General features: G+C 44.3%; 1 protein-coding gene across 1 annotated transcript; it reads right to left on the reverse strand.

The window, feature by feature from the left end:
- Positions 1-1,772: 1,772 nt before the first annotated feature.
- Positions 1,773-5,609, reverse strand: c1ql3a (complement component 1, q subcomponent-like 3a). The gene is made up of 2 exons (XM_056434245.1): positions 5,001-5,609; positions 1,773-1,952 (listed from the first exon to the last, which is right to left on the reverse strand). Exons 1-2 carry the CDS (start codon positions 5,583-5,585, stop codon positions 1,773-1,775), a joined length of 765 nt encoding a protein of 254 aa, XP_056290220.1. The 5' UTR covers positions 5,586-5,609.
- Between the last annotated feature and the right edge of the window lie 6,369 nt (positions 5,610-11,978).

Raw genomic sequence — 11,978 nt, forward strand, 5'->3', positions numbered from 1 at the left:
CTGCTAGAGGCTGAGAGGCTGAGGGGGACGCTTAGGATACACTGAGCACCTCTCTCCTCTAGGATACACTGAGCTCCTCTTTCCTCTAGGATACACTGAGCTCCTCTCTCCTCTAGGATACACTGAGCACCTCTCTCCTCTAGGATACACTGAGCTCCTCTCTCCTCTAGGATACACTGAGCTCCTCTCTCCTCTAGGATACACTGAGCACCTCTCTCCTCTAGGATACACTGAGCTCCTCTCTCCTCTAGGATACACTGAGCTCCTCTCTCCTCTAGGATACACTGAGCACCTCTCTCCTCTAGGATACACTGAGCTCCTCTCTCCTCTAGGATACACTGAGCTCCTATCTCCTCTAGGATACACTGAGCACCTATCTCCTCTAGGATACACTGAGCACCTCTCTCCTCTAGGATACACTGAGCACCTCTCTCCTCTAGGATACACTGAGCTCCTCTCTCCTCTAGGATACACTGATCACCTCTCTCCTCTAGGATACACTGAGCACCTCTCTCCTCTAGGATACACTGAGCTCCTCTCTCCTCTAGGATACACTGAGCACCTCTCCTCTAGGATACACTGAGCACCTCTCTCCTCTAGGATACACTGAGCTCCTCTCTCCTCTAGGATACACTGATCACCTCTCTCCTCTAGGATACACTGAGCACCTCTCTCCTCTAGGATACACTGAGCTCCTCTCTCCTCTAGGATACACTGAGCTCCTCTCCTCTAGGATACACTGAGCACCTCTCTCCGCCCCTCTCTCCTCTAGGATACACTGAGCACCTCTCTCCTCTAGGATACACTGAGCACCTCTCTCCTCTAGGATACACTGAGCTCCTCTCTTCTAGGATACACTGAGCTCCTCTCTCCTCTAGGATACACTGAGCACCTCGCTCCTCTAGGATACACTGAGCTCCTATCTCCTCTAGGATACACTGAGCTCCTCTCTCCTCTAGGATACACTGAGCTCCTCTCTCCTCTTCCCTCTCTTCTTCTCGTCTCATTGGACCTGGCTGGGTCTGTTGCCTCCTGATCTCTCTACCAGGAATATAACTCTCGAGGGGAAATACTTCCTCTTGTTTGATCAATACATCTGTGTATTTCATTTATTTTATGCTATTTGTTTAAATACGTAAAGTCGGAACAAATAAAAATAGAATGCTGTCGGCCCTTTATGGTGGTTATTATGGGTGTTTGCGTATTCCTGTGCCCTGTGTCTGTTTATGTTACAACAATATGTATTCATATCTGTATTAATAATAATCCACTGCTTGACTAGACTGCTTTATTTCTGAATCAAATGGTTTTATCACCATTAACTATTGACATCCTTTACTAATTTTTACTTTTATCTATAAGTTTAGCTGCCAACAAAACAACATTTTAATCATGTACTTGAATTATTAAAATAATATAAAGTGATTTATAGTCAAACAAAAGAGTCTTAGACTGACCTTCACTGAGTTTATTATTGAGTTTAAATTCAGGCTGTGTGATTATTAATTGTCTGGGTGAGAATCAAAAGTAGAATAATGATCCAACGGGACACATTGTGCGAGTTGAGTGAGGAAAAAAAGGATCATAATGGATCATTCTGCCATTCAAAAAGAGGTTATGCTCTTTCCTCTCAACTTTTGAACCATCACATTGATATTACTGTCAAAGAGCGAGTCTGAGGGGGGAGGAAGTGTAGAAGGACTCGGGGGGGGGGGGGGGGGGAGGCTGAGCTCAGGGTGCGATGACGGCATTGTTGTTGTTGTTGTTGTTGTCTAGTCGGCGTAGATGATGAATCCAGAGAAGGTGCTGTACTTGTTGTTGTTGCCTCCGTGAGCTTTGCCTCCGTCCAGTTTGATGTAGACTTCGTCTCCGGGCTCCAGGTGCAGCACGGCGCTGTTACTGGCGTAGTCGTAGTTCTGGTCCGCATCCTGGGCGATGGCACTGGCACGCACCTGGAGGAACACACACACACACACACAATCATGGACTAGGCATACACATTGAGTAGATGCTTCAAAAGCACACACTGAAGTTCTGCTAATGGCCAGAGGGAATGGAACCCTCTTGCTGTGAGGATACAGGGCTACGCCACCGTAAAAGGACTCAGGTAAATGGACCTGTACGTGCATATCGCTCTTTAAGGCCACTTCAAGAGCTTTGACTCTACACGTCATCATTCACCCACTGTTGGGATGCAAGGAGCCACCTGCCCATCAGAATCAAAACTAACATTCACACACCGTCGGCTCGGGAGCAATCTGCAGTGAGGCGTGTTGCCCAAGGACACGTCGACATGGATTAGGAGCCGGGGATCGATCCACCGATCCCCTGATTGAAGGGAGACCCTCGCTTCACCATGGACTTTAAAATCTTGGACAAGCGCAAGCTAAGACACGGATAATTAGCATGACCAGGCTAACTAGCATCACCGAGCTAACTAGCACCACCAGACTAACTAGCACCACAAGGCTAACTAGCGTCAACATGTCTCCAGATGTCTCAGATGTCTCCACATGTCTCAGATCTCTCCACATGTCTCAGATGTCTCCACATGTCTCCACATGTCTCAGATGTCTCAGATGTCTCCACATGTCTCAGATGTCTCAGATGTCTCCACATGTCTCAGATGTCTCAGATCTCTCCACATGTCTCCAGATGTCTCAGATGTCTCCACATGTCTCAGATGTCTCCAGATGTCTCAGATGTCTCAGATGTCTCCACATGTCTCCAGATGTCTCAGATGTCTCAGATGTCTCCACATGTCTCCAGATGTCTCAGATGTCTCAGATGTCTCCACATGTCTCAGATGTCTCCAGATGTCTCAGATGTCTCAGATGTCTCCACATGTCTCCAGATGTCTCCAGATGTCTCCACATGTCTCCACATGTCTCAGATCTCTCCAGATGTCTCAGATGTTTCCACATGTCTCCAGATCTCTCCAGATGTCTCAGATGTTTCCACATGTCTCCAGATGTCTCCAGATGTCTCAGATATCTCCAGATGTCTCCAGATGTTATTAAAAAGGAGAACACTCCCTGAGCTGTGTAACAATATGACGGTGTGACTTCTCTTCACGGGGGAAGATTTATATGAAAGTGTCTCTTGAAGAAGCAAATAATTAAATTCAGAGAATAAATTCACACACAATTAAAATACAGAAGATGGAGAGCAGCTCCTCTGGAGGACAGTGATGAGCGCATGGCGGGCTCTTGTCATTGTGTGTCCGTCCCGCGTGAGACAGCTCTCAGACCGGTCCTCCTAATGGACACACCGCCCCCCCCCGGCAGCATCTGATTTGTCGCGCGCGCCGCTCCGCCGGTTCGATGCCGGACATGTCGGCGGTGTTCGGGCGTCGCGGCGCCGGGCTGACAGCCCGCTGGAGCGGCGCTGCAGCGCGAGGATTAGAGCGGCTGCTGACAGGAGGATCAGCGGAGAGCAGGACGCCGCGAGGGGGAGGCGGAGGGCCGCGCAGAGAGCCGGGCGCCACCGCGGGGCTCCACTCTGATTATACAGCCTCAGCCCCACCGGCTGAACACGCAGGAGCCTAATTGGTCGGCTTCGCTGTGAAGTGGAGATGATGCACACAGCTTCCCTTATTTCATTTATGAATAATTGTGACTTATAATATCATATATATTATATATATATATAAACAAATATATATATTTATATATATATATGTACTTGCAAATAAGTATCGATCAAGGTGTTTATTTATCATTGTCAGGTAATTTAAATATATCAATAAACACCTCTTCAAGTTAGTCCTGCATTACTATTATTAGTATAGAGCTCTTCATAAATAATTGTAAATATGTATATGCATATATATTGTAAATAAGTATATGCATGTGTGTGTATATATATATATATATATATACACACTTGCATATACTTATTTACAATATATATATATATATACATAAATATATATGTATGGATATACAAACAAGCATATATATAGGCAAACATGTATACATATTTACAATATATATATATATATAGTATATGCAAGTGTATATATACATGCAAGCGTATATATATATATTTTTACATATATATATATGTATATATATGCAAGCGTATATAGATATATATTTTGTAAATAAGTATATGCAAGCTTTTATATATATATATATATACGCTTGCAAATATATCGTTGAATAATAGTCATGCAGGACTAACTTGAAGATGTTCATTGAGATGTTTAAGTGACAATATGTCCACCGTGATGTGAGATATATGAGAAACGTTCAGCTCACAGATTAATGTCATTGACACTTGTTCTGATTGAAATATGAAAGTATATCTCGTGGGTCTCGTGCAGCCCTGATGTCCTGATGAGTTCTGGTTCTGGTTCTGGGCTCCATGTTGTCAAAATGTTCACCGGATGCTCATCTCCATGCATGGGCACACCATCCAAATGAGCCCAACGACCCATAGTGGCCCTGTCTCCAATTCTTTTAGGGATCAGTTCCATCAGTTTCCATCAACACACACACACATGCACACACACGCACACACACACACACACACACACTGACACACACACATCCTTAATACTACGACAGTGCAGAGTTTAGGAAATGGAAACTCACGCGTAAAAGTCACACAAAAGCGGCAAAAGTGGAGTGAATGGCGCATGGAGACCCTCGACTCTCTCTCTCACACACACACACACACACACACACACAACATACACACACACACTCTCATACACAAACACATCCGTAATACTAAGACAGTGCAGAGTGAAGGAAATGGAAACTCGCGCGTAAAAAGTCACAAAAAGGCAAAAGTAGAGTGAATGGCGCACGGAGACGGCCTTCAGACTCACACACACAGACTCTCACACACACACACACACACACACACACACACATTCGTAATACTACGACTGTAGTCAATAGTTCACTTGTGGGATGTGCAGATTGTATCCTGAAGGAAATGGAAACTCGCGCGTAAAAAGGCGCGTGCGCGCGGAGACCCTTCGGACTCACCTGGTTGTTTTTGCACAGGTCGGCCCACATGCTCGTGCCGTCCCCTCCGCGCATCAAGACGTGGTACGTGAAGAAATAAATCCCCGGGATGGAGCACGTGAACTTGCCGGTGGTCGGGTCGTAGTGGTTCCCCAGGTTGGTCACCACGTCGTCGAACTTCAGCACCTCGTAGCCCTCGTGCTGCTTCTTCAGCCCCGCGTAAAAGCCGATCTTGGGCACGGTGCTGTACGTGGCCGCGCTGATGGCACCGGCGGCCGCGCCGGGTCCCGCGGGTCCCGGTAACCCAGATCTACCCGGTACACCCTTCTCTCCCGGTGGCCCCGCCGGACCGGGCTCACCGGGAGGTCCCCTCAAACCCGCCTTACCCGGACGACCCGGTTCCCCTCTGGGACCCTGGATGAACGTGGGTAAAGACTCCACGAGGCTGTTGTCCCGGACCGCGTCCGCCGGCGTGACGGTGCTGGTCGGAGACTTGGTGCTGTACGGGTCGCACACCATCCGGCAGGTGCCGAGCATCTCGTAGTGCGCCGCGGACCCCGCGGAGTTTACCAGGACCGGGATGAGAATCACCAGAACCAGGACCATCACAACCCCCAGGACCCCTGCTGCCACCAGCCGCTTCCTGCCGACCAGGCACGCGAGCGCAGGGCGATCCGGTTGTCTGCTTTTGGGAGGAATGTTGCTGGTTGGAGAGGAAACCGGCACCGGAGAAAAAGATGTAGCCGAGCTACTTTGTTGCTGATGCTGAGTGAAGTTTTGAGACCCCCCCCCCCCCCACCCCCACCTCCCCCTCTACTGCGGCCGCGTCCCGCGCCTCTGCACCCGGCCGATGCGCTGCTGCGTCTCCCGGTCCCCCCGGAAGTTCTCTTCACGTGTCGGTGATTCCCAAAAGCAAAGCTGGATTCAACATCTCTGAAATGCAGACCGGAACCAGTCCGGAACCTCTTTGGATCAAAGTGGTTTTGTACTTTTAAAGGTGGATCAGGATCCAGTTCAAACCCCCGTTCTGATGTGGAGAGCTCGAGGAGTCAAGAGCGCGGCTCCACTAGCAGGAGCAGATCAGAGAGGAGGAAGAGGAAGAGGGGGGGGGGGGGGGTAGAGATAACAAAGAAGATCCTGATGGTCCGTCGGCCAATAGAAAAGGGGCAGGTTACCCAAATATAAGGATGGAGTTAATCTGATTGCTATCAAACCCTTCTAGAATCCTCTAGTCTGTTTATATGAGGCATTAACCTGGTCCTGACTAGTCCTGACTAGTTCTGACTAGGAGTGACTAGTCCTGATTAGTATTGACTAGTCCTGACTAAGAGTGACGAGTCCTGACTAATAAGTAAACGTCACTCAGTCCAATCTAAAAATGAAAAATGAATTTTTAAAGCTCCAATAAATATAGAAATCCTCATGAGAAGAAAGTGGCCTAATTGGTTATATATATATATATATATATATATATATGTATATTATTTTATATATATATATATATATATTTAAAGAATATATATATATAAAAATATATATATATATATTACTTAATTTACAAATGTGGAATACATCATTTATAAAGTATGAAAACCCAAATCATGAAACGCATAATAAAGCTTATTAATCATTAATAAAACATGTGTAACTGTGTTTATGAACTGCATATTAATGAGTGTTAATGTGGGAACAACACTTTATAAATGATGAATTCAGTGTTTACTACTTACTGCTCTTTATAAAGTGTCTTATTATAGCCAGAAGACTCACATTAAGCATAACAAGGACCCACACACACACACACACACACACACACACACACACACACACACACACCCTGTATTTATTTATGTCCCCTTTATTATGACGTGTATCAATTTTATTTGCAATTTTAAACAGATATTTAATATTTTACTTTAATTCTTTAAAGACTATAAAATGAATAATCCTGATTCCAATGTGAGGTCAAAGGTCAAGGCCCAGGTTGTAAAGCCCTCTGAGGGGAAGTTGTAATTTGTGATTTTGGTTCATTAAAAATAAATTGAATTGAGTTGAAGAGGAAAGAGGAAAGGAAAGGAGGAATGATGCTCACGGATGTGTGTGTCCTTCATTCCTTGCAAACTTCACTCAGAAAACTTTTTAGTTTAACAACATTGGACATTTGATTCCAGTGAGATATTAAAGATTCATGCAGTGACCTTGTTGTCGTAAACATAACTGTTATATATACAGTATGTTATAAATAACCTGTTGTGAATGTATTAGTTTGTTACATCCTTTAAAGAGGAGGCGGAGCAAAGGACTCGTACTGAAGAGCGTTGGAGTTGATCTGGTTCTGGATCCTTTTATCAACTCAACATTCTGAAGGGACAAAGGAATCAGGACGACTCGGGTCTCCATCCATGACAAGAGTTATCAGAGAATATGAGTACATGCAGAGCTCACCTCTCCCTATGTCGCAATGGCTGCGACTATATTACCTTATATATATATATGTATATATATATATACATATATATAATGTATAAATGTATATTGTTCATAACACAGCCGGTCCCACATTGGGTGACGGTCGGTGTCACCATGACGACCGCAGAGCCGACACATAGACAGAAAAGCATTCACACCAATACGGCCGATTGACATCAGCCCGAGAACCCGGAGAAAACCAGAAGAGAATATATATATATATATATATATATATATATATGCCAACAGGTTTATATATATGCAAGCGTATACATGTATATATATATATATATTTATATATATGCAAGCGTATAAATAAAATATATATATATATACAGTATATATATATATATATGCAAACAGGTTTATAGATATACATATTCTCAATAAGTATATGCAAGTGTGTATATATATACATAAAAATGCATGAGTATATATATATTCATAAGTATATATGCAAGCGTATATATATGTATATTTATATACATATATATATATTTATATATACATATATGCAAGCGTATATATTTATGTATGTATATATATACTGTATGTATATATATATTTATATATATATGCAAGCGTATATATATATACATATATATATATATACAGTATATATATATATATATATATATATGCACACACCCATGCACACAAACATGGCCAATAAAGCTGATTCTGATTCTGAATAAATATGAATCAATAGGTGAATACAGAGTTCTACTTCCTGCAGTAATCATCACACAGCGTGGATTTAAGATGACATGTTTACGCTAACTGTCCATAACCAGATCCATAACCAGCGTGATGTGTGTTATGGATCCGGCGAGGCGGTGAGGTATCGATACGCTGAATGCGAGCTGGTCCCCTCCGACTTCATTACGCCTCCAAACGGGTCCCTGAACACGAGCTGGAGGGTCATTAGAGGCCCTTCACTCAATATCAGCACGAGAATGATGAATCACTGTCAGGGGCCAACTGTTGACACGCTCATAATGATGAGCATACAGCTTTATTCAGAGAGCACTTCGAAAACAATGTCATTTTAATTTGAGTTGCTGCTGAAAAACAGTCAATTATGCATCAAACTAACGCCACGAGATCTATTTCATTTTTACAAGTGCCTTCATGTACTTTTGATTTGAATTGTTATGCTTTGTGTTTGTGTAATGTGGGGGAAATTTAAAAAAACATTAGTCAAAAAATAAATATATAATGAATAAATAAATAAATAAATACATAAATACAAAAATAAATTAAAAAATAAAACAATGTGTGATTCACAGAACAATAAATACAAGATAAATGGTGCAAAATTAAAGAATAAACTATTAAAACAGCCGCACTAAAAAAATATATGAACCAACATAAAAGTGAAATGTGTTTGTTTCCATTCAAAGCATCTATTTTTTTTGATGAAGCTTCAAATATCTGTAGTTGTATTTCATGACATCCACCCTGATGGAGGTTTAGGATACACTGAGCTCCTCTCTCCTCTCCTCTCTCCTTATGGAGGTTTAGGATACACTGAGCTCCTCTCTCCTCTCCTCTCTCCTTATGGACGCTTAGGATACACTGAGCTCCTCTCTCCTCTCCTCTCTCCTTATGGAGGTTTAGGATACACTGAGCTCCTCTCTCCTCTCCTCTCTCCTTATGGACGTTTAGGATACACTGAGCGCCTCTCTCCTCTCTCCTTATGGACGTTTAGGATACACTGAGCTCCTCTCTCCTCTCTCCTTATGGACGTTTAGGATACACTGAGCGCCTCTCTCCTCTCTCCTTATGGACGTTTAGGATACACTGAGCTCCTCTCTCCTCTCTCCTTAGGGACGTTTAGGATACACTGAGCTCCTCTCCTCTCTCCTTAGGGACGTTTAGGATACACTGAGCTCCTCTCTCCTCTCCTCTCTCCTTATGGACGTTTAGGATACACTGAGCTCCTCTCTCCTCTCTCCTTATGGACGTTTAGGATACACTGAGCTCCTCTCTCCTCTCCTCTCTCCTTATGGACGTTTAGGATACACTGAGCTCCTCTCTCCTCTCTCCTTATGGACGTTTAGGATACACTGAGCTCCTCTCTCCTCTCTCCTTATGGACGTTTAGGATACACTGAGCTCCTCTCCTCTCTCCTTATGGACGTTTAGGATACACTGAGCTCCTCTCCTCTCCTCTCTCCTTATGGACGTTAAGGATACACTGAGCTCCTCTCCTCTCTCCTTATGGACGTTTAGGATACACTGAGCTCCTCTCTCTCCTCTCTCCTTATGGACGTTTAGGATACACTGAGCTCCTCTCTCCTCTCTCCTTATGGACGTTTAGGATACACTGAGCTCCTCTCTCCTCTCCTCTCTCCTTATGGACATTTAGGATACACTGAGCTCCTATCTCCTCTCCTCTCTCCTTATGGGTGCATTCACGTCTCTTTATTGCACATTACTCACATGTATTCCTGATTGGATGTGAGGTCAAAGGTCAGGGGTGTCTTTGTGTAGATTGTAAATCCCTCTGAGGCACATTTAAAATTTGTGATATTGGGCGACACGAAATAAACTCACTTGAAAGCTAACGGTGCTAACAGAGCAAGCTACAGCTAACAGTAAGGGCAGTCGGTCGGCCGGATGAGAGCAGCGCAGAGCGGCCATGAGCCAGCAGTGCACGCTCACGTGCACTAATATGCACACAGCCGTGCACTAACTGTGCACGTATGTAATCGTTGTTCGCTGCTATATTAATGCTCTGAGCGTCGTGTATTCCTCTGAGTAAAAACAGCTGCTGCGTATTTAAAGGGGGGGGGGGGGGGCGGTGTCACCGCTCTCATTAAAGTGGCACCGCGCGGCCCCCCCCCATTAGGAAGTCAAGTCCCCCCGTACACAGGAGCCCACCTATAAATCACCTGCTGAAAATCAATGGACTCACGTTAGCCGGGGACTCATTGTGTCCCCGGGAAAGGTGCGAGACGAATCGAGAACAAAGCGGGAACAACGGCGGCCGAAAGACACGAGTAAACACCCCGGGGTGCAGCGGGGCCCCCGGGGGCCCCGACAGGTCTTCACACCGGTGATGCACGGCGCTCTGACGGTGCGGCCTCAACGCCACGGAGGACGAGTCGGGCCGCCATCGTTTCTTTTTCTCAGGGATGGATGGAGGTCGTAAACGACCACATGGAGAACAATTTCTTTCGGGAAACTTAAAAAAACTTTTCCTGTTTTGTGTGTTGCACCTTTAACGTGAACTCTTCGACAAAACGTCGTTCTTCTTTTGAGCAACATTTATGATACAAAGTCCCGGTTAAAGCGAGCAGACACTGTTTTCTTCAGCCGGCTTCCCGCACCGGCTTTAGACACGCCCCCTTTCTTAAAGAGACAGCGCTCTGTTGAGCACGTTCCCCCCTTCACAGTTAGTATGTGCACAAAATATACACATTACTTTGCTGAATATTCTCCTCATTCTGTTGATTAAACTGGAATAAAAACATCTACATGGCGTCTTAAAGGTGACATATAATGCACATTTTCAGGTTTATATCTTGATTTGCGACTATAAAATGTTTGCGTGCAATAACGTTCCAAAAAACTTAATTCCTGTCCAAATTTAAATGTCTGAAAGGTTCTGGTTCCCTTCCCGGAAAACGCAGAATCCGATTGGTCGGTGTTTCCCGCGTTGCATTCAATTAATCTTGGTCTCTGCCGCCTGATTGGCTGCAGCCGGTGTTCCACCCATCATCGAACCCTCTGGTTCCACTATTGCACAATACACTTTAAAGGTACTTCTCAGCTGCTTTGGCATCATTTGTAACACAAGGGAAGTATTAAATATTGTTTAGGCTAACACTTCAGACACCGTGCCGATGGTTGAACGAGGTCATTAATGAGAGGCGCCACTAACATAAGAAACTAGAATGGGCACTCGGTAGAGCGCATACCTTCGCATATCACAAGATTGGGCATTGCATTATGAACATTTTGGCATTAGTTGCATGCCAATTGTATAGAAATTGACCGTGCTATGGTAAAAAGAAGAGTTTGACCTTTTCATGGCCTTGACCTTGACCTTTGACCCAATTGATGCCAAAATCTAATCAAATGGTCCCCGGATAATAACCAATCATCCCACTAAATTTCATGCGATTCGGTTTAATACTTCTTTAGTTATGCGAATAACACGCATACAAATAAATAAATAAATAAATGGCGATCAAAACATAACCTTCTGCATTTTCAATGCGAAGGTAATAAAGACATTAAATAAACAATATGAGAGCCCAATGTGATCGGAATCCTACGAGTTATTGTCTGGACATTGTTGGGCTGTGTTGGCTGACACGCCCCTCAAGGTCACATGGGGGTCGGGAGCAAGTGCCCACGGAAGAGCGTGCTCGTGCTATCACTCTACTCCATCTCCCCGGGAGAAGTTTATCAAAAAATATACATTTTAGTTATATATTTAAACCTGAACCACGACGGCAGCTGTGATTGGCTCACGATGAGTGTCACTTTAAATCTGAAACGAAGGAAACGAGAGAAGACG

Source organism: Pseudoliparis swirei, chromosome 16 (genome assembly GCF_029220125.1).
Source record: "Pseudoliparis swirei isolate HS2019 ecotype Mariana Trench chromosome 16, NWPU_hadal_v1, whole genome shotgun sequence".
Classification (NCBI taxonomy): Eukaryota; Metazoa; Chordata; class Actinopteri; order Perciformes; family Liparidae; genus Pseudoliparis; species Pseudoliparis swirei.

Excerpts from the sequence above, each read along its gene's own strand:
- c1ql3a (XM_056434245.1), bottom strand. The coding sequence starts at position 5,585 with ATGGTCCTGGTTCTGGTGATTCTCATCCCGGTCCTGGTAAACTCCGCG. Across the intron at positions 1,953-5,000 it reads ACCTGTGCAAAAACAACCAG|GTGCGTGCCAGTGCCATCGC; the intron begins GTGAGTCCGAAG and ends GTGTTCCTCCAG.